Source organism: Polypterus senegalus, chromosome 2, assembly GCF_016835505.1.
Source record: "Polypterus senegalus isolate Bchr_013 chromosome 2, ASM1683550v1, whole genome shotgun sequence".
In the NCBI taxonomy this organism is placed as follows: domain Eukaryota; kingdom Metazoa; phylum Chordata; class Cladistia; order Polypteriformes; family Polypteridae; genus Polypterus; species Polypterus senegalus.
In genome coordinates this window covers 231,698,009-231,719,220 of record NC_053155.1, presented here as the reverse complement: position 1 = coordinate 231,719,220, position 21,212 = coordinate 231,698,009, and the positions used below count along the sequence as shown (strand labels likewise).

General features: G+C 37.9%; 1 protein-coding gene across 2 annotated transcripts in view; it reads left to right on the top strand.

The window, feature by feature from the left end:
• Positions 1-21,212, top strand: part of LOC120523745 (kelch-like protein 1) — a 422,640-nt gene that overhangs the window by 294,907 nt on the left and 106,521 nt on the right. For both annotated transcript variants that reach the window (XR_005632692.1, XM_039745321.1), the window contains exon 6: positions 10,856-11,042. Coding sequence is in view for 1 of the 2 variants with exons in the window: in XM_039745321.1 (XP_039601255.1) it covers positions 10,856-11,042 (187 nt within the window). In the remaining variant the exon portion in view is untranslated. The remainder of the gene's footprint in view (positions 1-10,855; positions 11,043-21,212) is intronic.

Genomic DNA, 21,212 nt, shown 5'->3' with positions numbered 1-21,212 from the left:
GCAGTGAGGACTCATATTTTGGGATCCCAAGGTGTTCCTAGATCTTCTGGGAGATATATTCCTCCCAGTGAGCCCTGGGTCTTCTCCAGGGTCTGCTCCTAGCTGGCTGTCTGTAAAACTTTCACGGGGGCGTCCAGGTGGCATCCATATCAGATGCCCAAACCACTTCAATTGACTCCGCTCAATGTGGAGGGTCAGCAGCTCTTCTCTGAGCCTCGCTAAGGGAGAATCCAGACACCCTGTAGAGAAAGCTCATTTCGGCCAGTTTCACCCATGATTTCGCTCTTTTAGTCATTACCCAAAGCTCATGAGGGTAAGTGATGTAGATTAACTGGTAAATCGACAGCTTCACCTACTTACTCAGGTCCTTCTTCACCACTACAGATTGTTGTAGCGACCGCATAACTGTGCTTGCCACCTTCTTGCCACCCCAATCTGTCTTTCGATGTCATCATCCCTTTCCCCTCACTTGTGAACAAGACTCAAAGGTACTTAAACTCCTCCACATAATTTAGTAACTCACATCCCACTAACAGAAGACATTCCACCTTTTTCCTACTGAAGACCATGGCCTCAGATATGGAGGTGCTGATCCTCATCTCTGCCGCTTCACACTTGGTTGCAAACCGTCCAAATGCGTGCTGAAGTTTACAACTCGATGAAGCCAACAGCACCACGTTATCTGCAAAAAGGAGCGGCAGAATTCTAAGGCCAATGAACTGGACCCCCTCCCCTCTTTTTATGCCTTGATACCCTGTCCATGCAAATCAAAAACAGGACAGGAGACAAGGCACAGCTCTGGTGTGGAGTCCCATACCCATTGGAAACAATATTGAAGTTTTTCCTGAGTATGCAGACACAGCTTTGACTGTGATTATACAGGGACTGAAGAGCCCTTATTACGGTCCTGGAACCCCATACTCTCACATTACCCCCAACAGAATACCTTGAGGAACACAGTCATACAACTTCTCTAAGTCGACGAAACACATGTAATGGGTATACTTCCATGCTCCCTTAAGAATCCTCATGAAGATAAAGAGCTAGTCCACCATTCCATGACCTGGATTCCATGATCTGAGGCAAATGAGGATTGATCCTCCATCAGCTTCTGGCTCTGCCTCCTCCACAGAGGACATGTCCATCAGGATCAGAATATCCTCAAAATGTTCCTTCCACTGTAAGAAAATATTTTCAGTCCAGGTCAGAACTTCTCCACCCCTGGTGAGAACAGCCTGATGTTTTTTTCAGAACCTTTTTAAGCCCAATTGATAGTTGTCTTCCATGGTCTCTCCGAACTCCTCCCACACCAGGGTTTTTGCTTCCCTGACTGTCAAGGCTGCAGACCTTTTGGCCTGTGAATTCGTCTCTATTGCTTCTGGAATCTACATTGCTAACCATACACAGAAGGCCTTCATTTTTCAGCCTAATGGCATCCCTCACCTCTGGTCCTTGGGTTGCCACCTCAAATTTCAAAGTTTTGCCCATAAATATATAATAAAACACATCTGACTGTTCAGTTATTGCAATTTGGAATAATTGTTTATAAAGTAGTAGTGAAAATAAAACAAGAGTTCTGGTGTGTGCCAATAAATGATCCTTTACATTTGACTTTGAAAAATTATCAATTTTGTCTTTTACAATGCCTAGAAGGTATATGTTTCAGAAGTGGAATTTATGCAAATGTTTAAGTAAGACAAAGAGAAGTGAACTGTAACATATGTTCATTAACTTTGTAATGAAGTGGACTATAACTGGTTTAACACTTTTGGTCCATGCGAACTATAGCTTCTTGATCAAAGAACTGATAAGGACTGAGATTTAAGGAGGCAATAAAGTACTTGTTTTCCAATCAAAATGTTGTTAAAAACCTGTGAATGCATGGTACAGAGAATGAAGATTGGGTTGTCAAGGTGATTTCAAATATGACATTGCTACAACTGGGTGAAGGCTTCCAACAAGCAATTCACATTTTTTAATTAGTTCATCTTTTTCAAATGCCGTACATTATAGTATAAATATTTTCACAGTTTTTCTAGCAAAATTAGAACTGTTAAATTAAATCTTTAAGTGTATACTGTATATTGGTGTAGTCTTTCTATGTATACATTTCAAGTCAAGTCAAATCAAATGGCTTTAAAGTCATGCCATCCAAACAAAGTTGTGCAGCATGTAGTAGCCTTATTTCCATTGCAGTTATACACAGAATATTGAAATATCGACAAAACACAAAAGCAAATTGTCTTTGTTTCCACTGAGTGATTTTATGCAAATAAAATTTCTTTTATCACCGAAAATTAAAAATGACGACTGATATGATGCGTGTAGGTTTGGTTATTTCAATTGCATCTAAAATTACTGTATTCATTTTTAATCAGAGGTGACAAGAGCAAATGAAAACAATAAAGGGAAAGCACCCTCCTATACTTGGCAGAGGCTGCATATTAGGAATTTCTTTGATATTGTCTGCAATGAATTTACTGAGGAGCTGTGGGTACACGAGCCAGTCCTGACTGAGAAGCACATAACCATCACACTTTATAACAGCGTTGTTGACTAGACTTTTGGGCGAGCAAAGCCAACATTCACAGGTGTGAATATGTGGTGTGTCAGGCCATATGCTCAAAACTAATGAGGCAATATATCACTTTATCTGTTATGAAAAAGGCACCGCATTTTTTGCAGTGCAATTATAAACGCACACAAAATACTTCAGGTGTATGGAGCAATCGACTGCTCACATATCTCTATTTGTGCACCAAGTGACAGGTATTGGGATTATTTTAGCAGGAAAGGCTGGCCATCTATTGTACTGCAGGTGGTTGTTGATGACAGATTAATGGTCAGTGACATTTATGTTGGTCTCCTGGTAGTACTCTGGATACTGCTGTATTTGCCACATCACATTTGCACATTTATTTGAAAATTTACGTCATGTCATGTGACCTAAATGCGAAAAAAAGTGTTTCCATTGAGGTTTTGCAAAGTATTGCTTTGTTGAATCACCTGTAAAATCCCCTTCAGCGAGTATAGAAACTTTTTTTGCAATTTTTGAGTTTTTTTTAAATTCATGTGTTTTCATTACCATTTTTTTGTTTTGCAATTTCAAAATGTGCATTAAGGAAATTAATGGAAACGAGGCAAGTGACACGAAATAACATTACCCAGGACCATGGTGCAAAATAAACACAGGACAATTGCAAGACAGGTAAACACTATAGTACACTATAATACTTAAATAACTAATTAAAAATAAACATTAGGTAAGTGAATAAAATGAATAATTTGAAATAGATAGTAATAAACAAAATAAAGAAAGAAAAAAAGAAAGAAATAATAACAGTAAAACTAATTATAAAAAACAATAGTAGTAACATGTGTAACAAATGTACAGCATATAAATTCACTACTAGTAGCAGGTCTAAGAACAGGAGGTAAGCACAAAGTTCAAAATTTGGACAGACAAAGGGTAGAAGCTGTTGTAGTACCTGGCAGAACTACTTCGGGCTCTACTGTAACTTCTGCCAGATGGAAGTGGAACAAAGAGAAATTGGGAGGGATGGGAGTGGTCCTTCACAATGCAGTAGCTCTTTGTGGATACAACACTTCAGAAAGATGTCTTCAATGGAGGGCAGAGAGGATATTACGGTATGAAACACTGCAGTTCCAAACTAGATAGTGATGCAGCTGGTCAGAACACTCTCAATGGTGACCTTGTAGAACATGGTGAGAAATGGGGGAGGTAGTCTTTCCTTCTTCAGCCGCTGAAGAAAATTTAGATACTGCTGCACTTTCTTGGCTATGGATGTGATGTCAATTGACCAAGTAAAGTCAGTTGTCAGGTGCACACCAAGGAATGTGGTGCTCTTGACCAATTCCACCACAGACTCCTCATGGTACAGAGGGTATGGGTGGTATGGCACTTCCTTAAGTCAAGAATTATTTTTTTTGTGTTATCCACATTAAGAGACAGACTGTTGTAGTTGCACTAGTCTGCCAATCATGGTATCTCAATTCTGTAGTGGAATTTTTAAGTGATACATTAACACTATATGAGATATATTCCGATTTTGGACAATTTTGCCATGTAGCACCAGGATCCAGGCTGAGAAAGTAGAATGGATATTCAAGTGCAGAAAAGAACAAACAGGTGTGGTGGTATTCAATTTAATGAGAAGAAAAAGGCTTTGCTTAAAGAAAGAAAAAATAAAATAACTAGGTGAAAGGGTATAAAGGCAGAAAGTCCAATAAAAGAAAAAGCAGATATTTAATGGAAGGGATAGCAGATGACAAAATGGCAATACTACTGAAAATGGATCAATGAAATTTGAAGGACAAATATTTAACCTGGGTAAATCTACATAAAAACTGTAAAACATACTACATATCTACACATTGTTTAAATATCCATCCATCCATCCATTATCCAACCCACTATATCCTAACTACAGGGTCACGGGGGTCTGCTGGAGCCAATCCCAGCCAACAGAGGGTGCAAGGCAGGAAACAAACCCCGGGCAGGGCGCCAGCCCACCGCAGTGTTTAAATATTTTCACTTTAATATCCAGCAGAAGTATGTCACTTTCTTTACAGGTTTACAGCACTGGTGAAAATTAACCTTTATTGTTCATTGTAAATATATCTGCATTAGTATCCTGGCAGAAGTAAACTTAAAATAATTATATAGTATTCCTATATGTATTACATGGGCGGCACGGTGGTGCAGTGGTAGCGCTGCTGCCTCGCAGATAGGAGACCTGGGATCACTTCCCATGTCCTCCCTGCATGGAGTTTGCATGTTCTCCCTGTGTCTGCGTGGGTTTCCTCCCAACGTCCAAAGACATGCAGGGTAGGTGGATTGGCGATTCTAAATTGGCCCTTGTGTGTGCTTGGTGTTTGTGTGTGTCCTGCAGTGGGTTGGCACCCTGCCCGGGATTGGTTCCTGCCTTGTGTCCTATGTTGTCTGGGATTGGCTCCAGCAGACCCCCATGACCCTGTGTTCGGATTCAGGGAGTTGATGGATGGATATATATTACTAATGGTATGAATCATGTTAAATTTTTTGTGTGCAGAAAATTGCTAAAAATAACATTACATTTAAAGATTCCAAAAGTTAACAGTGCTTTTTAAAATTCACTACCAGTTGAAAAATGATACTTTTTCATACCTGTAAATTCAGTTAATGTGTATTTGTTAAAATGAGAAAGTTCAAATCCATCTTACATATATTAAATTATGTTTTCACTTACTTCATATTTTCTTTCTACTTATAAAGTGTAAACTGTACCTTCAGAACAGACAACTGGAAAAGGTGGTGCACTATGCAGTAAAAGAGAGTGCTGTGCTAGCACGTTGCTTCAAAGCAAGCAATAAATTGGTAATGAATACACTTTGTGAAAAAAATGGGTCACTATTCTTTTTTGAGCCCTCGTCTTCTTTTGGAAAAAAGCAAGAAAAAATAAAGTGAACATGCTTAATTTTCAAAGAAGATCCTAGATCAAAAATTCACAAAAGGTTTTTCATTTCTGTTTTGCAGTATACTGTAGATATAGAAGATAACCAAAGGAACTGCTTACATTTAAACACTGCCTTTCTGTAGTTTATTCTTAAAAATGCAAAATGGACATATACAGTACTGTACAATAGGATCAGATAGTGAAATACAGCTTAAACTTACTTTAGAAGTCTGTTTTTATGGGCATTTTGTTTGTAAAATTGCAAGCAATATCCAGTGAATGACAGAATCATCATTTAAAAAACAGGTTGCTGTGAAAATAGCACTTACATTGCATTTTTTTTAAATTAAATTGCATAACATCTTAATCCAATTCAGGTTTTATATTCTTTTTAAAATAAAGATAAAGATATTGTACAAAGTCTGTAGTTACATTAAAATGTTTTTCATTATAGTTTAAGCAGTGTTATATTGGTTATTTAAGTATAAATTCTAGTATAGTAACATGTGAATCTAATAAATACCGTAATTATTTTTATGATCCATCCATTCATTGATTTTTTAGCCTACTTATCCAATTTGGAGCATGGGGTGTATTTATATTGCACATTATATTTGGTTAACATCATTTTCTTTGGTGTTAGAAATACTGCATGCACACTACATTTAATGTAGTTGATCTTTGCATCGCAAAAGTATATTATATCCAAATATTTGTTTAGCTATGCAGTTGAATAGTCCTCATGTATATAATGCAACACTAAGAAGTCTTGTAATAAATAATTGCTAATAGTTACATGTATCATTCGCTAAAGACTATAATTTGAGCCCTCCCTTGTGAAGCAGAATGCTGATCTTTGAACTTTATTGTAATTGCTTTCCCAGATCTGCCACTATAAATAATTGTGTTTTGTAGATAAATGTAATTAGATAATAAAACACAGGGTATTTTCACCTCTTAAGACCTTTGGCCAAATGCATCGCTTACAAATTACAGATTTGGTTTAAAATATTGTAGCAATGTTTTTTCTACAAGGCATAGACATGACAATGTAATTAAAACAGTACTCATGAAGCTATAATTTTGTCTATTGGCTTATGACACATGTTTAAGAAATATTATGATTTTACTTGTGAAGTATTGCCAATACACTCAGCTGAAGATAAATTAGAACTTCTTATACAGGGAAATAAAATTAAATATACTTGTTATATTTCTGAATCTTAAACTACTTCTCTGTGCCTTCTGTGTTTATTGTTTTATAGTTTCATCTACAAACTCAAAGCAGACTGTACTGTTTAGGAAAGTAGATGGGAGAATTTATACTGCCATTTCACTTGGTATACAGTATACTGTGGGAGAGGTAGTGCCCCTTTACTCAGAATAATGCCAAAGAGGCCAAATAAACTAAGGAGAAGTAGTTATTGTGTAAAATGTAGGTCCAATATTTAGAAAGTTAGGACACAAAAACAAAAGCAAACACAAAACAAAATTGCATCTTCTCTTAGCCTTACTACTTGTGTTTGGAATCCTGTCTATAAAAATGCCCAATTTGCTCATCTGCTCACCAGAAAGTACCACCACAGTTAGAAGCCCCTTTTTAACTTTCCATCTTTTCCCTCCTTCTCAATCTCTAGATTTCTATTTCTTTTCTTTCTAATCCAATCAATTATTTGCCCCAGCTCACATCCCTACCTAGACTTAATTATAGTTTTGGCTCAGGGTTGCTTTAAATCCCTTTTGGATGTAATTTTGCAGCAGAAACACCCTGAAGTCCTTTCAGGCCTCTACCTGTTCTAACCTTAAAGGGAATATAGATATCTATCCTTCTGCTTGTACTCTTAAAAGGGCAATCTGGCTCATTTTGGGATCATGTACAGCCTTCTGGCATCTTAGACAAATGCTATATGCTTCCACCCCAAACACAGCACTTGCTACTATGTTTTCCAGGTGCCACTATCAAAAACTCTTTTAGGGCATCTGGTAAAATGATAAGACTTGTCTGCCTTGAAAGTGTTCTTCCCCTTGCTAAGATGTCACAATATTTACTATCTCTGTTTGCATTTGCTTCTCTTGGCCTCTCAATTGCCTGCGCTACCCCTCACTCCTCACTCAATTAAACCAGCTGAAAGTCATCACAAAATACTTTTAAATGTTTATTTTCTCATACTATAAGTTCACTATAAATAAAAAATATATTAATCATTTATGTGGGCATATGTTTTATGTGACCATTCATTTTTTTATATAAACACCTTGTCCTAGTTGAGATCACAGGAGACTTGCAAAGTACATCATGAATACAAATGGCACAAGTTAAATAAGCAAACTGGTCAGCCAAACAGTGCGCTTGTGTACTGCAGGAGAAAATTAGGATGTTGTGTGGATAGGGCGATGGAAGAATAAAATTAAAATTCAATGTGCTTTCAATAAGATGAGTCATTTGTGTAACCTTGATTTCTAATTCATGGGGACTCTAACCGAACCCAACATTATAGTTCCCATGAGTTCTCATCTTCTTTTTTGTGGCGATAAAATTATCATTATGTTATGATAAATAATAATGTTCAAAAATTTGTGCTGTCTTACTTTTTATGAGCAGAATAACCATAACCCTTTGCTAATGTTAAGTGTAAGTCAACACAATGTTCCACCTATTTTGCACTATGTATACCTTAATTTTTATATGCAGTTGTGATCAAATTCATTTCTAAGTTTTTGAATAACAGCTGCAAAGAAAAAGTACATTTTGAAAAATGTGTGGTATAACCGCACCATGGAACCTACTGCGCATCCCCCGTGTAGCAGCTACAAAATGAGGTAATGACTTTGCAGTTTTTCTTCATGGAAATGCTTAACATCCATTTTTTTGCTAAAAAGAAGTCACTATTTGCAATTACTTTTTTTCTTAATCACTAATGTTATTATCCGTATGTTGTCATTTTTAATTTTGTACAATTCCATCCATCCATTATCCATCCCGCTATATCCTAACTACAAGGTCACAGAGGTGTGCTGGAGCAAATCCCAGCACAGGGCGCAAGGCAGGAAACAACCCCCGGGAAGGGCGGCAGCACACCGCAGAATTTTGTACAATTTATACACATATTCTGATAGTATAGTTGGCACTGTCTTCATGCAATACAAATGTCTTCTTTATTATATTTAATAAAAATATTTATTATGTGGTTTTTACTACATTAACTGCAAAAAGATACGGTGTATTGTCCACAAGGGATAAAGCTTTATTAAAGTGAAACGGACATTTTAACCAATATAAATTATGTGAAATCTAATTAGATTTGCTCTTATATGCATATTTTAGCAGATTTTATTTAATCCATATGATAGCACTCAGGATTGACATTTATTCCTGTTTAGGTATTTGTGGTAATACTACTGTAAAAGTGTAAATTGTACTTCATATTAACCAATAGAGGTTTTACAATTAAATAAAACTTTTTCAAACACATTTTAATTTTACTCTTATTATTAGATTTTATACTCACTGTTAAAAAATGACAAATAATATACATCCTGAAAATATGCAAAATAATGCTTACCGGAAAGAATGAACATACAGTGCATCCGGAAAGTATTCACAGCACATCACTTTTTCCACATTTTATGTTACAGGCTTATTCCAAAATGGATTAAATTCATTTTTTTCCTCAGAATTCTACACACAACACCCCATAATGACAATGTGAAAAAAGTTTACTTGAGGTTTTTGCAAATGTATTAAAAATAAAAAAACTGAGAAATCACATGTACATAAGTATTCACAGCCTTTGCTCAGTACTTTGTTGATGCACCTTTGGCAGCAATTACAGCCTCAAGTCTTTTTCAATACGATGCCACAAGCTTGGCACACCTATCCTTGGCTAGTTTCATCCATTTCTCTTTGCAGCACCTCTCAAGCTCCATCAGGTTGGATGGGAAGCGTCATTGCACAGCTATTTTAAGATCTCTCCAGAGATTTTCAATCAGATTCAAGTCTGGGCTGTGGCTGGGCCACTCAAGGACATTCACAGAGTTGTCCTGAAGCCACTCCTTTGATATCTTGGCTGTGTGCTTAGGGTTGTTGTCCTACTGAAAGATGAACCATCACCCCAGTCTGAGGTCAAGAGCGTTCTGGAGCAGGTTTTCATCCAAGATGTCTCTGTACATTGCCACAGTCATTTTTCCCTTTATCCTGACTAGTCTCCCAGTTCCTGCCACTGAAAAACATCCCCACAGCATGATGCTGCCACCACCATGCTTCACTGTAGGGATGGTATTGGCCTGATGATGAGCAATGCCTGGTTTCCTCCAAACGTGACGCATTCACACCAAAGAGTTCAGTCTTTGTCTCATCAGACCAGAGAATTTTCTTTCTCATGGTCTGAGAGTCCTTCAGGTGCCTTTTGGCAAACTCCAGACGGGCTGCCATGTGCCTTTTACTAAGGAGTGGCTTCCTTCTGGCCACTCTACCATACAGGCCTGATTGGTGGATTGCTGCAGAGATGTTTGTCCTGCTGGAAAGTTCTCCTCTCTCCACAGAGGACCTCTGGAGTTCTGACAGAGTGACCATCGGGTTCTTGGTCACCTCCCTGACTAAGGCCCTTCTCCCCCGATTGCTCAGTTCAGATGGCCGGCCAGCTCTAGGAAGACTCCTGGTGGTCTCGAACTCCTTCCACTTACGGATGATGGAGGCCAATGTGCTCATTGGGACCTTCAAAGCAGCAAAAAATTTTTCTGTAACCTTCCCCAGATTTGTGCCTCGAGACAATCCTGTCTCGGAGGTCTACAGACAATTCCTTTGACTTCATGCTTGGTTTGTGCTCTGACATGAACTGTCAACTGTGGGACCTTATATAGACAGGTGTGTGCCTTTCCAAATCATGTCCAATCAACTCAATTTACCACAGGTGGACTCCAAATAAGCTGCAGAAACATCTCAAGGATGATCAGGGGAAACAAGATGCACCTGAGCTCAATTTTGAGCATCATGGCAAAGGCTGTGAATACTTATGTACATGTGTTTTCTCATTTTTTTTTTATTTTTAATAGATTTGCAAAAATCTCAAGTAAACTTTTTTCACGTTGTCATTATGTGGTGTTGTGTGTAGAATTCTGAGGAAAAAAATGAATTTAATTCATTTTGCAATAAGGCTGTAACATAACAAAATGTGGAAAAAGTGATGCGCTGTGAATACTTTCCGGATGTACTGTATGTCAAAAATATCAGCAAACTTTATAAAGTAGTACAAGTGCCTATATCATTTTCAGTATCAGTATACTTAATGATTGTGAATTCTTTATTGTATAACAAAAGCAGACAATTTATAAAACTAAACACTTTGAATGACAGTATTTTAATGCTGGACCTGAAAATCTACACATTTGTTTTTTGACAGCTTTTGGCAGATCTGGAAAATAATGCTCTCTTCAAAGATGACATTGAGTGTCAAAAGCTCATCTTAGAAGCAATGAAGTACCACCTTCTTCCAGAAAGAAGACTCCTAATGCAAAGCCCCAGGACTAAACCTAGGAAATCAACTGTTGGAATCTTGTATGCTGTTGGAGGAATGGATAATAACAAAGGTAGAGTGTGCCAATAGTGATATGATCACCTAGAAATAAAATGTTTTGTACAACTCATAAACAATATTTTATTAATTTTAAGAAAAATTATTATTTTAAGTCTCTCATGTTAGACATTTCCAGCCCTACTTGAATGTTTTTGTGCTTAACCACATGTCAGACTTCTTAGTTAACAGTTGTTTTCCAAGTAGCTAAACAAGCCTATGTATCTATTACTGAATTAATTTTAATTCCGTCATTCTAAAGATATGATACCATTTTTTAATTTTTATTTGCATCTATAATAGTTAACTGTTTTTTCTGAAGATCCACACACTGCTGTTCTCAAAGGGTATAATTGTGCATTTTTTTCTAATACTGTACATGTTTTGAATATAGTTGATAATTATTAGAGTAGATATAGTAGTAGTCCTGTGTATATTTTCATCTGTGTACTTAGAGCTCGGAATAAAAGATTAAAATAGAACTTTCATAACAGTATAGGCAAACCAAGTACATCTCATTTTATTATAAATGCAAATTAATACTTGCAAGTGTTATAATATTAAAAAAAAAAAACTATTCAGTCACGTTATTATCACTCATTATATTTATGTTATTCATGTTCATTGTTCCCACATTGCATTTTACCAGGAACTGAATGAGTTGACAATGGTACAACATACTCCTCTTTCTGTGCAGAAATTTAATAAATATTCAAAAGAAAAAATCAACAGCATTCCTGTTTTTGAGAATGATCTTTAAAATTAAGGTTTGGGCAAATTCAGGGTTAGCCTTTAAACTTATAATATTTCAGTAAGCATTACAGTTTTAAAGCCAGCCATCCTTCCGTCATCTGTATCCCCTGTGTCAAATTAAGGATCATGTGTCTGAAGTCCTAATCTATCACCATTCAACACTAGTCAAGAATTGAGCTGAATAAGGTGCCATTCAATTGAAGGATGAACTCAAAAACCAACGCTACCAATGAGACAGTTTTGAGTTGCCAACTATCCTAAAACAAGCATCTTTGGAAATAGGTGAAAAAGCGGAGTACTAGAGGAAAAATGACTGATGGCTGTGGATATTTAGTTTATTATTGCTATGCTTGTTGCTGGTCATTTGATATGCCTTCATTTTGCACCTATTTAAGATGACAGTATTCTGCAGTTAGTTATCCATGCATTCAATCAAAAACCAAACTTATGACAAATATAGCATTAATACTAATTAAGGACTGTTAGTTCGATGACCTTTGGCTAAGAATTATTTTCACTGAAATTTCTGATTGTGTTTTGGCCTAAATGTTTGGTTTGTTTAACTCTTTTTTGTTCTCAGCCTGATTACTAATTATACACTTCAATGTTTCTTAAATTATTTACATGTTCTCATAACTTTTTTTAACCTCGTAACAGTAATCAACTTGAGGATTACATGGTGCTCCTAACAGCAGAAAATACACAGACAGTGACAAGGCAACTTAGAGAAGTGCTAACCATTGCCACTGTGCCATTCCACTTAAAAAATACATTTTTAAAATTACAGTATTGTGTTTAGAAAAGCAGATTTAAATTTACAGAACAGCTTTATGTGATGAACGCCATCCCAAGGTTGCTTACAAGTATAGACACTACAAGTGTTTACATTTAGTTTATAAATGAGATGCCAGAAGCTTAATTGATTGACTTGGGTTCATTTAATGAATCAGAGGTAGAAACTGAAATGGTAAACGTATGATTTAAAGTCCAGGGTTTTCCATTAAGAAAAATCCGAGTTACACACTTGATCGCACTTAATATGCATAGACATTGTTATCAGTCATTAAATTGCAGGTAGTGTTTCATAGATGCTTATTTGACCATTTCCATAGGACTGATAATGTTCATTCAATAGAGTAATAACAAGCAAATCGACTGAAAATGCAGTGCTGTTAGTGACATTCAGAATTATGCCATGCTTGTATCTCCTTTATTGAGTTTTAATAAATATAATGCTCATCTTTAAGACTTTTGAGCTTATAGATTAAAATGTATGTAGCCTTTACAATCATAATAATAAAAAGATTAATTGCTCTTTTGTTGTAGATTTAATAAAATATTTCCACTTTAATTATGGTTAGATCATATCTATAAAACAGCAATCCCCTGCAAACCAAGTATTAATTACTTGTAAAAGGAATTGTTACTTAGGCACTTTACAGAACAATGCCCTTGTAAATCATTCTGGCAGTGTTCTTATAAATAGCTTGCTTCACAAGGTTCTTAGGAAATGAATCACACTTTAATGGTACAACACCAGTGATAGTAATTTAGCATAAAGCAGGAAAAGATGGTTAATTACTTTGTAAGAGTGAATATTAATATAACTTTGAAGGACCACTGAGCTAATTAATGTTTATAAATTAATGTTTAGGCACAGTTCTGCAAATCTCAGAATCTATCTTTAAAAAGTCTCATTTCCACTGTACATTATCAAATAAATGTTTTAACACTAACCTTCACTGGTCATTTCACATACTACAGTATATTTACTCTACTAGACTAGGCAAGACTGTGGTACAATGACGCTGAACTGTTTAAGTAAAGCTGATGATGCCACCTCTACATGGCATCAAATCTGTGTCCAGACTCTTTACAAATGAGACTTCTAACTGGCTGAATGAGATGTCAAAACATCTTTACTTATATGCCTTGCCTATTTCTTATATCATTCCTTTCCAAATACTTTTTCACAATAAAACAATACCCTCCATTAGAAGCATTTGAACAACAACAACAACAACATTTATTTATATAGCACATTTTCATACAAACAGTAGCTCAAAGTGCTTTACATATTAAAGAATAGAAAAATGAAAGACACAATTATAAAACAAAATAAATCAACATTAATTAACATCGAATAAGAGTAAGGTTCAATGGCCAGGGGGGACAGAAAAACAAAAAACTCCAGACGGCTGGAGAAAAAATAAAATCTGTAGGGATTCCAGACCATGAGACCGCCCAGTCCCCTCTGGGCATTCTACCTAACATAAATGAAACAGTCCTCTTTGGGTTTATTGTTTTCATGGAAGGACTTGATGATGATAATGGTCATGTAGACTTCTGCCTTTTAATCCGTCCATCATTGTTTGAAGACTCTCTTGCCTGGTTATTTTCTGTCCAGCTGATAATACCAGGTTGTTTTCTTGTAACCTAGTAATTGTGACTTGCTTGCATTTTGTTCTAAGCTCCTCAGTTGTGGTGATCAATTTTATATTCTTGTATTGTAACACTTGTTCCCAAACAGCCCCCCAGACTGAAGTCAATTATGTTGACCTCTTTTTGTAACTTGATTTGGATAAAATCACCTTCTAAGCAAGTAAATGTAAATGGCTTCAATAACAGATGTACACAACTTTTAAGATGAAACCCCTTTTAGGCAGATTTGTGTAAATTTAGGATCTCTGAATATAACAGGTCAGGTATGAACAGCACGAGCACAAACAGTTCTGTAAGTCTGCTACACCCACCACATGACAAAACAGTTCAGAGATCCTGGTTGGCAACCCCACAGGCAGACACATAGTCTACTCTCACCCTCCAGAAATGACCATCTATCTGCCACCTCCAGGTGTTACATGGGCATCCCCATGGCCTGGTCCAGCTGCTTGGTCCTTAACTATGAGGATTCTGCAAGCAAGATCACCCTCAGGGAATCGCTCCACATGAAAATAGTACCGTAACCGATGCTCCCTCACAATGCTAATAATATGCCTCATTCAAGACTCCATGAGCAACCATTCGACACAAAGTCAAACCAGCAGTACCCAAGGATTCTCAGAAGAGACACAGTACCGAAGGGTTTGGGTCACTGGATAGCGTCCATGTCTCACAACCATACAGCTAAACAGGAAGCACCAAGACTCTAAAGACTTGGACCTTCATCCTTTTGCAAAGATATCGGGAGTGCCACACACCCCTTTCCAGCAACCTCATGACCCCCCATGCTCTCCCAATCCCTCTACTGACATAATAGGAAAAGTCACCAGAGACATGAGTGGCACTGCCGAGGTAAGTAAATCCCTCGACAAGGTCGACACTCTCTCTGCTGACAGACACACTGCTGATGGTTGTGCCCAAGATGTCATTAAAGGCCTGGATCTTGGCTTTTATCCAAGACACTCGTAAGCCCAAACATTAAGACTTCTTGCTCAGTTTTTCAAGAGCAGAGCCTCCATTGACTCTGCGCACGTCATAGCATCATTAGCAAAGTCAAGATCAGAGAATCTCTTTTCACCAACAGATGCTCCACAGCTACTGGACCCCACTACCATGCTCAACACCCAGTCCATGCAAGCACTGAACAGAGTAGGAGCAATAACACACCCCAGACAAACTCCAGAATGAACTAGGAAAAACACAGAGGTTCTGCCTCCACTCTGCACAGTACTCACAGTACCAGGGTACAGGCTAGCCATAATATCCAGCAACTTTGAGGGGATCCTGCAGAATCCCAGGATGTTTTACAGAGCAGCTTGATTAACTGAGTTGAACACTTTACAAAAATCGACTAAGGCTGCAAAGAAACTATTCACATTTGCACATCATAAGAACCCACAGGGCCAGGATGCGGTTAATGGCAGACTTCTTAGGCATAAAACCAGACTGCTCCAATTGCTGGTAGGTGAGCAAGTGATTGTGGATCCTATTGAGGATGACCCTAACAAGGGCTTTACCTGGCACCAAGAGCAGTGTTAACCCCCTGTAGTTGCTGCAATCCAGGTGATCACCCTTCCTATTCCTGATAGGGGCAACAAGTCCCGTTTTCCAGTCATTTGGAATAATGCTCGTCTCCCAAACAGAAGCAAAGATTGCTTGCAATGCCAGGAGGACAGCCTTGTCACCTGGAGAAGTTCAGGTCCCAGCAGCCTTCCCTACCCTCAGCTGGTTCCCCACCTGTGCAATCTCAGTGAGGATCAGCCTCAATAACTGTGGACCCACAGATATACAATGTCCTAGCCAGTGGATCATCTTTAAACAGCTGCTCAAAGTAGCCAGCCTCGCAGGTCACAACTGCAGTGTCATCTGTAAGGACCATGTGTAAACAGGACGTGGGTCACTAGACCATATGTGGTGTGTCACTTGCTCACAGATTCTTCTAACAAATGCCTGTTTATCTGCCCTCAGAGCCCTTGCAACTGTCCTTTTCAGTTCCCAGTACGGACCAGATTTGCCATCAAGCCATGTGTTACGACTTCTTTTAGTTATATCCAGGGTGCCCTGCAAGATGAAACACCTCTTTCTGGAAACACTGGTAACAACAACACAACCCTTAACAACCATCGGGGTCTTGTCAAAGAAGGTCTCCCACATCACATTAGGATCAGCAGTCACACCCAAGTCTGTAAGTTCCTCACACAAACTGCATGCAAACTCATTAGAAACAGCCTGATCTTGAATTCTGGCCAGGTCTAGCCTCATTTTCCTAGTAGCCAGTGGTAACCTACTGGACCTAAGCTGGATCTGCAGAGTAGTAACAACAAGTCTATGGTCAGAATTCACAAACAGGGCACTTCTGTAGACTCTGCAATTTTATAAGAGCATCCAGCGTGTGCTCATAAGGATGTGATCGATCTCTTTCACCACACCACCAGTATTGGAGTTCCAAGTCCATTGATGTGGCTCAAAGCACTGGAACCAGGATCCAGCAATCCACAGCCCCTGACCTTTTGCAAAGTCAAGGAACATGGAGCCACTTTCACCATAGTCACCAGACCCATGGGGACAGACACAATCCTCATAGCCAGCCCCATCAGTGCCAGTGGTCACACTGAAGTCACGAATGAGTGTCACCTTGTGGGCACACATCAACTACTGAGCAAAGCTGCAAATAAAATGTCTTCCTCACTGAGACATCACTCACCATGGTCGGAGCCTACACTGAGACAGCAGACAAGGCACCCAGAGAGGGCCTTAATCTGAGTCTCATAATATGCTTGTTGAAAGGAGTAAAATTGGTCACCATCGGAAGGAGCCAATCCGCCACAGCAACACTTTCTCCCTAAGTATGACAGCCATCAGAGTGACCAGACCAATAAAAGGTGTTCCCACTTATAGAGATCTGGCGAGTCCTAGGTCTGTGCACCTCTGAGATTGGTGGCACTGAAATGCGGTGTTTATGAAGCTCCTCCGACAGCACAAGAAGATGATTGTAATGCCAAGACAAGATGTTCCACACGCCTAGGGACCCGAATGTTGCCGTGCAGTGGGTGATGCCTCACCATCACACTACTTCCAATTCACAACAAGCCTGACTCCATTCGCACTCTAACGGTTTTGACTCTTCTGAGGACGAAGCTCCTGAGAGCTTTCTCCCATCCCCTTTATAATGCAAGCAGAGCTACTCCCATGGAGAGCAGAAAGGAGTTCTGTCTTTCGTCTCAGAGATGTGTGAAGTTTTTTATACAGTGGCTGGAGTGCCAATCCTGCCACCATGATTTCCCTGAAAGTTGAAATATTATTTGCAGGGCCAGATGCAGTTTAACGTCATACCCAGGACCAACTAAATATAATAATGCTTGTAATTCATTGCTGTGTAGGTTGCTGTGAATATTGTTACAGATGAACTGGTTCAAATTTTCTAATCTGATTTTTTTAGTAAGACCATAAATGTTTCACACCAAAAAAGAAAAAAAAAATGCTGTAAGACATGTGCATTAAAATGTCTTAACCAATAACAAATATTAAACAATACAAAACAGTTATGTTCCAAAAAGTTTAGCTGGTCGATGTCCCATGGCACACTGCATATGAACTGGGAATATGGGCCCCACCCCAGTAATTGCAGTGCTTCCACAGTGACATTTCTCCTACTGATAATGCAGTCCTTCCTTGACTGGGGTTTGTCTTAATTCAGCCTTGTGCTATCCTGCTAATGTCCTTGCCTCTGGCAGTCTCCTGACATCTGGGCATATCCTCACACACTTTATAGCCACTGACTGCATAGCCTCAAACAAATATTGATTTTTTAGAATTCATAACAGATTGGTCAACTTGATTTTTCCCCTCAGGATTTCAGTCTTAAATATTATATCCTTGACTGTTGAAGGGGATCTCATGGGAAAATTTGTTTTATTTGCCATTAACTATTACAATATAAAGTAGGCTTTGTATTATTAGTATCAGTATTTTTCTTGTCTGAATATTAGGAAATTAGGAGGATCATTTTAAACATTAAATTATCTATTTTTAAAAAAAGTGTTCTTTTGGAAATAGATGTCAACCTAAGTAACTTTAGTGATTTCACACTTTTAATACTTATCTTACAGGTAATGTATGCCCTTACATTTTGCATACATATTATATTTTTGGCTGTAATTCTTATGCATTCAGAATGATGTGGAATTTCTCAAAACAATAAAATTATCTTTGTTTTCATTTATTATATTCCACTGCATTTGCTAAAGAACTACTACTGCCACATTCAACTTCTATTATTAAAAGAAAAAAAGAACTCTCTTATCATGATCATAAAAATTTTCAATATTTACCCAGGCTCCATGTTATAGGCTTTAAAAAATATTTTCAGAAGTCACACTATTAAAAAATCAGCTTGGGAAAGCACAAAAAAGAAAACCATGAATTTATTGACAGTTTCTCATTATCTACTTTCTGGCTGCTTTCTTGATTTGAATGCAATTTGCATACTGTATACACAATGCCTATGTAGACATAGCTAATTAGGCAGCCAAGAACAATGTATTTGATGCCTATTGCCCTTGATATGTCTGTTTATTTTGTGCTACTTTTTTTTTTTTGCCAAATTTTGATTTCCAGCTTGTAAGTTGCAAGCTAAGTAACAAAAAAAGATACATAACAGTTTTCAGTAGCACTCAAATGCAGAACACACATACAACATAAAATTCAAGATTATAGGTCACCAGTATCTTGCCTTATTATTTTCTGTATTCCAAACCCATTTTTCATATTTGAGGTCACTGAGAAACAGACCATTTCCACCGAAAATCAATAAGAACATGGCAATCAAATTTAGACAGTGGGCCAGTCCATTATAGAGCCACATGTTCTACACACTCACAAATTACAGTTGCCAACTTCTCTAACTATATGTTTTAGATAGTAGATGGAAATAAAAGTGACCTTAATTGGATCCATTCAAATAAAAAAATGGAAAAATGTGAAAAAACCACAAACTAGACACTACAGCATAGAGCTTATTAAAGACCCAACCATTTCAGGAAGAAGATAGATTGGCTAAGTAACCATGTCATAAAAAATTCAATTATTTTATACACCTTATTACTTGGGTGTTGTGAAGAAATAGTGAATAGCATTGCTATTTTACAATTACAGCAAACAAAGACATTTTGATTTCTTGGCAAATTAAAATATTGCAGTATAGGGCAGTATCAGCGTGCAACTGTAAGGAAAAAAATATATTAAAGGTCTAAAGGAAACAAGGTAAAAAACACAACATTTTGGCTTTATAGCTTTCATCAGGTGGGTAACTGAAAATGAAAAAATAGGTAAAATATATATGAGGGGAAGAAAGGAACACATCTAGGGCAGAATAAAGGAGAAGAAGTGAACGGGTGAGAAAAGTATGATGAAGGGAGAGATTTAAAAATTAGTTGATCAACAACAGCTTCTATTACAGCTGAAGGTGTTTGGTGGGGAATACTGCTCTCCGTTGTGAAGTGAGCTTGAATGAGAAGTTTGTGTTTGTTAGGTGGTTGACAGGTAAGAGAATGTTAGGAAAAAAGACTCTTACGTTTTTAGTATGCCAGAGATGAAGGGAGCTACAGAGAAGGTAACTGTTGTGGAAGCTGGCCCTGACACAGACAGGCAGACATGTTCATTTTCCCACCACACGTTTATTTACAGTAATATAATGTCCATAAGTGCACCACAAAACCCCCAAAGTACCCCAAAGTCCTGGCCACACAATGCCTTACTTCCTTCAGGCCGCCTCCTTGCCTCCTTTCTTCCAGCTCAGTCCACTCTGCTCCTGACTCTCGCCCTGAATGAAGGGAGGCGGCCTCTTTTATTATCACCCGGATGTGCTCCAGGTATGTTCCGGCAATCTTACACGGACACACCCCCGTGTGGCGGAAGTGCCGGCTGCATCCCCAGAAGCACTCTGGGTGTCCCTGCTCCTCTTCCCCCCAGCACTTCCTGGTGTGGCGGAAGTGTTGAGGTCCAGGGCTCCAAAGGCATGGGGGCGCCCCCTGGCAGCGACCATGGGCCCCTACAGGGTGGAGCTTCAAAGCTCTGTACCCCTCAAAGGAACCAGGGCGGTCGCCCCCAGATGTTTTAAGTCCTGGAAAGCTTACAGAAAGAATAATATCTATAAATGGTTGAGTTATGGTTGAAAGATTAACTGCAAATCTGAAAGATGGATGTAAAATAGTAAAATCTTTGATGAATTTGTGTAGCTGGCTTCTGGAATAAGAGTCAGTATCAACACAATCATCAGTATATCTTTTGTACTGGCCTGGTATAAAGTCTAGGTAAGAACAAAAGCAATGGTCTTTTACCCAGCTGGCAAAGATGCCGTAAGTCGCATTCTCGTACCTACTGAGCTGGTGAAAAAAAATTGTGATCAAAAGAGAAGGAATTGAGTATACAAATCAGTTCATGGAACAATTAAAAGACTGTGTTTTTTTCTCCAAAATGAGAGGGTCATAACAATCAAAAGCATTATCCAACTTGGTATGTACATTTTTTTTCTAATTATAATAAACAAAGGGTTAAATAAAGGTTCAAAAATGAAAGTTTCAAAATCAAAACAAAGGTAATCTGTTAATTTAGAGGAGATGAAATAGTGAGAGTAATTATTTTAATAAGGAGTAAGAGAAAACAAAAGTAAATTAACTGAAATTTATAAGCAAAAGTAAATCAAACATAAACATTCAAGTGAATACCTAAAATCATAAATTCTCAAAATCCACTCAACCAAAATATAAATCAAGAGCTGGAAAATTCACAAACTAAAATTAAAAAAAAACCTGTAAACCCTACCAGGATGTGATATGGAAGATACTTTAATTTTTGCAGCTAACAGATCTCAGGTAATAGACCTATTTGTCAGGCTGACCAGGAACGTGATGTATTCTGGGAAAGCTGAAAAGGCAAAGTAGAATTATGAGGATTTTGTTTAATTAGAATGTGTAGCTTTTGATTCCAATGG